Source organism: Camelina sativa, chromosome 13 (genome assembly GCF_000633955.1).
Source record: "Camelina sativa cultivar DH55 chromosome 13, Cs, whole genome shotgun sequence".
Lineage (NCBI taxonomy): Eukaryota > Viridiplantae > Streptophyta > Magnoliopsida > Brassicales > Brassicaceae > Camelina > Camelina sativa.
Window position 1 is genome coordinate 212837 of NC_025697.1, and position 6828 is coordinate 219664.

The 6828-nt window shown below is 39.3% G+C and overlaps 3 protein-coding genes across 3 annotated transcripts in view; all 3 read left to right on the forward strand.

Moving 5' to 3' along the window:
* Window positions 1–756, forward strand: part of LOC104734159 (vesicle transport protein GOT1-like) — a 6994-nt gene extending 6238 nt beyond the window's left edge. The window contains exons 7-8 of the mRNA XM_019234390.1: window positions 16–97; window positions 449–756. Coding sequence (XP_019089935.1) covers window positions 16–97; window positions 449–487 — 121 coding nt within the window. The 3' untranslated portion in view covers window positions 488–756. The remainder of the gene's footprint in view (window positions 1–15; window positions 98–448) is intronic.
* Window positions 1126–2494, forward strand: LOC104734161 (glutaredoxin domain-containing cysteine-rich protein 1-like). Its single transcript, XM_010453685.2, has one exon. It carries the CDS (start codon window positions 1218–1220, stop codon window positions 2388–2390), a length of 1173 nt encoding a protein of 390 aa, XP_010451987.1. The 5' UTR covers window positions 1126–1217; the 3' UTR covers window positions 2391–2494.
* The window catches only part of LOC104734162 (pyridoxal 5'-phosphate synthase subunit PDX1.3), a 2609-nt gene continuing 2122 nt past the window's right edge, over window positions 6342–6828 (forward strand). The window contains exon 1 of the mRNA XM_010453687.2: window positions 6342–6813. Coding sequence (XP_010451989.1) covers window positions 6451–6813 — 363 coding nt within the window. The 5' untranslated portion in view covers window positions 6342–6450. The remainder of the gene's footprint in view (window positions 6814–6828) is intronic.

Consider the following 6828-nt stretch of genomic DNA (forward strand, 5'->3'; position numbering starts at 1 on the left):
CGTTTTGTATTTCAGTGGCTTCTGGCCAACCTTGGCAGTTTTTGCTCAGAAGATACCAGTTCTCGGTTGGATCATTCAGCAACCATATATTAGATCGGTATGTGTCCAATTCAAAATTCACTAATAATTGTCTTTGCATGAGACTCGTAGACTTCCACTACCACGTGCTGTTACTCAATGTTATCAATAACAATTTATCCATGTGAGCTGCTCAAAACCTGGTGAGATAGATGTATTACTCTGATCCACATTAAGAAATAGAACTCATGTGATTCCCAGTTTGGCTATCCAAATTACAATTGATCGTTCTCTCATTGTCTCTGATGATCTTGAGTTTCTAGGCCTATTGTTTTGTCAGTTTGCCTTAACTTTATTATGAACTCTGTCGCATATTCTGCCAATTGTTGGCTAATGCGATCGATTGACTGGTTGTTTATGTAATGTGTAGTTCTTTGACAAGTACCGTGGCAAGCGTGTGCCGGTTTAGTATCCTAGCCCGGGTAGAGAGACGATTCACTACTGAGCTAGATGCAGCTGAACAGGCGATTAAAGTTTTTTGGAAGAAAAAGTTGGTGGTGTGGTTGTCTGACTTCTGTAGAAAACTGTAAAACCATAGGAGAAAGAAATTAGGATGGAGCAGAACGTACAATTTGAAGCTGCGTGTCTATGTACTTAAGAGAAAACTCAGTGACTTAATTAATGCTCTTGATGGGTTTGTAAACGTTTTTTGGTTTCCTTTTAAAAAAATTTGACAAATCTGATTTTGGCCAAATCTGATTTTGGCAATACGTCGTCGCTTGTTTTTGGCACACCGCACACATATAAAATTGATTAGCGGTTCCGGTTTAATGTGTAATTCTAATGTGGTTCGGTTTATGACGAAATATAGATACTAGTGGCCAATCTGGAAGATGCGCAGTTTTTATGTACCGTTGCGTTAATCGATGTGTTGTTAAATCCTCTACAGACGTGGCACTTGCTTAGTGGTCACGCTCTCTCATTTGTTTTCCCCCGAAAAGAAAAGAGAAGCTTACCCATCTTTTAACTAGCCGTTGGGGCTGAAACTGAATCACCATCATTCATCATCATCCTCATCGCCCTTTTTTTTTTTTTTTTTTTTTTTTNTTCTTTTACCCTAATTTATCCTCTTTATCCCCAACTAACTTTTCTCGAATTTTGTTATCTGACTGGTGAAGTAAAAAAAACACTGGAGGGGGATGAAGTCATCGAGAATGAAGTTTGCAAAGAAATTGAAATCGTTTAGAGCCGGCGAGTATCTGAATCAGGATCGGATTCTTCAGGTGCTTTCTGCTGCAGAAGATGGGATCTCTGAGTTTCTTCCGAAAATATCTAACCCCATTCCTCAGATTACAGCCGCCGGTTCTATCTGGAGAACCCCTCAGAAGCCTGGAGATCAAATCGCAAATGTAAAGGAGGAACTTGTGGAAAACGAAAGAAAAGGAGGAGGAGAAGAAGCTTCTAGAAGTGTCGTCGGAGACAAGGAGAACGTCCGGCCTCCGGTGAATCAGATTCCGAGAGTTCCGTGTGATCGGAAAGAGAGCAAATCGGAAGTTTCTAACGGATATGATAAAGCTATTGGATCTGGATTTAGAAGACCTGATTTGAATTCGAGCACACTTTTCGATCCGAATCTGTTAGAAGCGTTTGAATTAGCAGCAGTGTGCTTTAAGAAGATAGACGATTTCTCCAGAGTCGATGATGAAGAAAACCACATCCTCTTTCCCGTCGAAGAGGAAATCGAAAAAGACGAGAATACCCTTCCTCCGGTGATCCGCGTCGAAGAGGATAGACGGAAAGAAGAAAATGTCAACGCCCTTCAGTTAGTCAACGTCACCGCGGAAGGAGTCATCGGAGAAGACGGCGATGCCGTTATCGATCCGTTTTTGGAATTCGACGAACGGTGTCCTCCGGGAGGAGAGGAGTCAGTTGTTTTCTACACGACGACTCTCCGGGGAATCAGAAAAACGTTCGACGACTGCGACATGATCCGATTTCTGCTTGATAGTTTTAAGGTTAAGTACTACGAGAGAGATGTGTCGATGCATAGAGAGTATAGGGAAGAGCTCCGACGAATCTCAGCGGCGGATGAAACAGAGGTTCTGCCTCCGGTTCTGTTCGTTAAAGGAAGATGCATCGGAGGGGCTCAGAGGGTATTGGGTCTGCACGAGCAAGGTAAGTTCAAGGTTCTGTTTGAGGGCGTTCCAATCGCCGGAGATGAACGTTGCCTGCGATGCGATGGGTTTAGGTTTCTGATGTGTGATGGATGCAGAGGTAGTCGCCGGATTATCAACGGTGATGGATCAAGGATTCAGTGTTTGATATGTAACGAGAATGGCTTGGTTGTGTGCGTTGATTGCTGCTCCTCCTAATACCAATTTGTTTTTTTGTGTTGTATATATTACTCAAATTCGTTTATTATTATTATTATTTTCCAAAGTGCTGTAACGATTTCTTTATACGGAAAATAAAAAATATGGTCATTCGTTCTATATCAAATGCGTTGTATAACATTACCTACAAAGATTTCGAATTATAGACACGAATTGCACAAATTGTATAGCATTTGGTTAATGTTTATAAAACTATAGGATGTTTATAACATACCGGTTTTAGTAGCAGCATGTCTTAAATCTCCGATTGGATTATTATCATTAACTTACAAAAACTATAATTATTTGAGAAATCGAACATTCTATTTGATTAAATCAAATCCACTATCCACTTTTCACTAATTCTATGAATAGTTAAGTTATACTTGAATAAATTTTGGACTTGTATATGTGAAAGTTACACTAACAGTCAAAGTAGTCAAGAAGACCAAGTTGGAAGTGTTTTGGGCCGCCGGAGTCGACTGATTTGAGTGGAAAAATCTACTGATTGCAAACGAGAGGCGGGCCTTCCTTTTCAACCACAGCCGCCTATTTACTTTTATCATCACAAACTGCTAAAGGATTTTAATTTCTTTCTTTTTCCAGTACTTTTTTTTTTCAAGAAATACTTTAGGTCTTTAGCTATAAAACCTAACGTACAACAATTCTATTGTTGGATAACTTAAGTTTGAAGTTATCCTATTCCTAAAAAAAATTGTGTTTACATTGAGATAAGGCTTTGGGTTTGTGTTAGGAGTTATCTAATACAAGAGGTTTTACTATCAGGAATAGGAATAGTATTTTATATAAATAAGGGTGTTGAGTTGTGACACAATCTTAAGAGAGTTTGAGAGTTTTGAGAGATTAAGAGATTAAGGTTTTGAGTTATTTACCTTAATAATAAAGAAGAGTTGTTCTTTAGTTTGAAGACAGGTCTAGAATGCTGATTCATCTGGGAACAGAACCAGGTTCGAAAGCATATAGAATGTATGATCCGCAGAACAAGAAAATAGTGGTGAGTAGAGATGTGGTGTTTGATGAATCAAAGGGTTGGAGCTGGAATGGTGAAGGATCAGAATCTGAGACTAATGGCACATTTAGTATTTGCTTTGGAGAATTTGGAAACCATGGGATTCATGGTGAAGTGGAAAACAATGAAAATGCAGAAGATATGGAAACAGAGCAGATAATCGATAGTGGTAAAAACAGAGGAATCGAGAACAGAGTAAACGATGATAGGATTGACACCGGTACATCGGAGGAAGATACTCAAATAGGTCTGAGAAGGTCTATAAGATCAACTTCAAGGCCTAAATATCTTGATGATTATGTCTTAATCACAAATCAAGATTGTTTACAGCTTATGGAGGAGGAAGGAGAAATGTTGCTCTTACTACTAAATGAGGAACCTAGAAACTTTGATGAAGCAAGTGAGAGCAAGGAATGGATCATGGCCTGTGAGGGTGAGATACTATCTATAAACAAAAATCACACTTGGGACCTTGTTGATCGACCTACAGGAACAAAGCCAATAGGCTTAAAATGGGTCTTTAAGCTCAAGAAGAATGCAGATGGGAGCATAAATAAATACAAAGCGCGACTTGTTGCTAAAGGGTATGTTCAGCAACATGGGATTGATTTTGAAGAAGTATTTGCACCTGTTGCACGACTTGAAACCATACGACTTCTTGTCAATCTTGCTGCTTTACACGGATGGGAAGTGCACCATCTTGACGTTAAGACAGCGTTTCTTCACGGTGAGCTAAAAGAAACAGTTTATGTTGAGCAACCAGAGGGGTTCGAAGAGGAAGGTCAAGAGAACAAGATGTATAAGTTAAACAAAGCCTTATATGGTCTGAGACAAGCTCCAAGGGCATGGAACAATAAGCTGAATCAAATCTTGTGTGAGTTGAGTTTTAGAAAGTGCTCTAAAGAGCCATCGGTCTATCGAAAGGAGGTGGAAGGAGGTCGACTTGTTGTTGCTGTATATGTCGATGATTTGTTTGTCACTGGCACAAACAGAAGTATTATTGATCTGTTCAAGAGGGAGATGGCAACAAATTTTGATATGAGTGACTTAGGGAAGCTCACATACTACCTTGGTATTGAGGTCTGTCAACATGAGGAAGGTATAACTTCGAATCAGAGGAGATATGCTCTAAGGATCTTAGAAGAGGCTGGAATGAAGGATTGTAATCATGTACATATACCAATGGAGACGGGATTAAAGCTTGACAAATCTTTGAAGGAAAAACCGATTGATGCTACTAACTATAGGAGGAATGTTGGATGTCTTCGTTATCTGTTGCATACGAGGCCTGATTTATCATACTGTGTTGGTGTCTTAAGTCGTTATATGCAGGATCTGAGAGAGCCTCATGGAGTTGCACTGAAAAAATGTTTGAGATACTTAAAGGGAACAGTCAATCTGGGTTTAATTTTCGGTCTTGCAACCTCCAAGATACCAAGGATCGTAGGATATAGCGATAGTAGTCATAACGTTGACCCTGATGATGGTAAAAGTACAACCGGTCACATCTTCTACCTTGGAGAGAGCCCAGTTACTTGGTGTTCTCAAAAACAAGACATTGTTGCTCTCTCGTCTTGCGAGGCTGAATTTATGGCAGGAACAGAGGCAGCAAGACAAGCCATATGGTTGCAGGATTTGCTTGAAGAGGTCATTGGAGCACCTTGCGAGAAGGTTACCATTCGGATCGACAACAAGTCAGCCATTGCTTTGACAAAAAATCCAGTGTTTCATGGTCGGAGCAAACATATCCATACAAGGTATCATTTTATCAGAGAGTGTGTAGAGAATGAACAAGTGGAGGTAGAACATGTCCCTGGGAATGAGCAGAAGGCGGACATACTAACCAAGGCGCTTGGGAATAGCAAGTTCAAGGAAATGAGGGATCTTATTGGCATGAGAGAAGTGGCAGTAGAAGACTTCAAACTTAGGAGGGAGAATGTTGGATAACTTAAGTTTGAAGTTATCCTATTCCTAAAAGAAATTGTGTTTACATTGAGATAAGACTTTGGGTTTGTGTTAGGAGTTATCTAATACAAGAGGTTTTACTATTAGGAATAGGAATAGTGTTTTATATAAATAAGGGTGTTGAGTTGTGACACAACCTTAAGAGAATTTGAGAGTTTTGAGAGATTGAGAGATTAAGGTTTTGAGTTATTTTCCTTAATAATAAAGAAGAGTTGTTCTTTAGTTTAATCTCAAAAACTTAGAAACAAAATCCATAAAATGAATATTTTTGGTACTACCAAACTTCAGTACCAAGTGTATCGCAATCGCATTACAAAACGATTGGCTATGGATTGATTATACGATAAAGAAAATCAAAATAGTCCATTTTTAAGAAGAAAAAAGATGATTTCGATAACCAATGATTTTTTAAAGCGTGCAATTCGTTTTCTGCAAAACCTTTTTTTTTTCCTTTTTCTCTTTGTCTTTTATGGAAACAATTAATGCGGACTAGAGCGACAGTCGTGGATTCTACGAGGTCCAGTTACATTTCTTGGTGTCAGAAGATATTTGTTTCCCAAATTTTACATACAAATTAATTGTGGAAAACGTTTAAAAAAAAACTTTGTTACTTTTTGGTTGTTACTATTTGGTTGTTACTTGTACTTTTATAAAACTTTGTTACTATTGGTCTGTCAGCATTTTCGCTGATTTTAACAATGCATTTTACGTAACACTTTGACAAAAAAAAAAATCAAGTTTGAGACAACTCTCAATTTAGTTTTAGCTAAAACCTTTAAATGCAGTCCACTAAACATGTGTGGTTAACCCGATAATTGAAATCGTGTGATCTAAACCGTCCGATTCATAATCAATCCCACAGTTCCCGACGGAATAAAAGAAGAAAAAAAAAACATCTATTTTTATTTTGAGGGATTTTTATTTTTTAATTAAGGGACACACCGCCACAAACTCTTTCACTATAAAGCCGATCTAATAAGATAGACGAGGACCGGCCATAAATCTTTCTTCTCCACACACAAAAAGAAAAAAAGAAAAAAAAAATCAATTCAATCTCCTCCGATAATGGAAGGAACCGGCGTTGTTGCGGTGTACGGTAACGGTGCTATAACGGAGGCTAAGAAATCCCCCTTCTCCGTCAAGGTCGGTCTGGCTCAGATGCTCCGTGGTGGTGTTATCATGGATGTCGTCAACGCCGAGCAAGCTCGTATCGCCGAGGAAGCTGGTGCTTGCGCCGTCATGGCTTTGGAGCGTGTTCCCGCTGACATCCGTGCTCAAGGAGGCGTTGCTCGGATGAGCGATCCTCAGATGATTAAAGATATCAAACAGGCCGTTACGATTCCGGTCATGGCTAAGGCCAGGATTGGTCATTTCGTTGAAGCTCAGATCCTTGAAGCTATTGGAATCGATTACATCGATGAGAGCGAGGTTTTGACTCTCGCC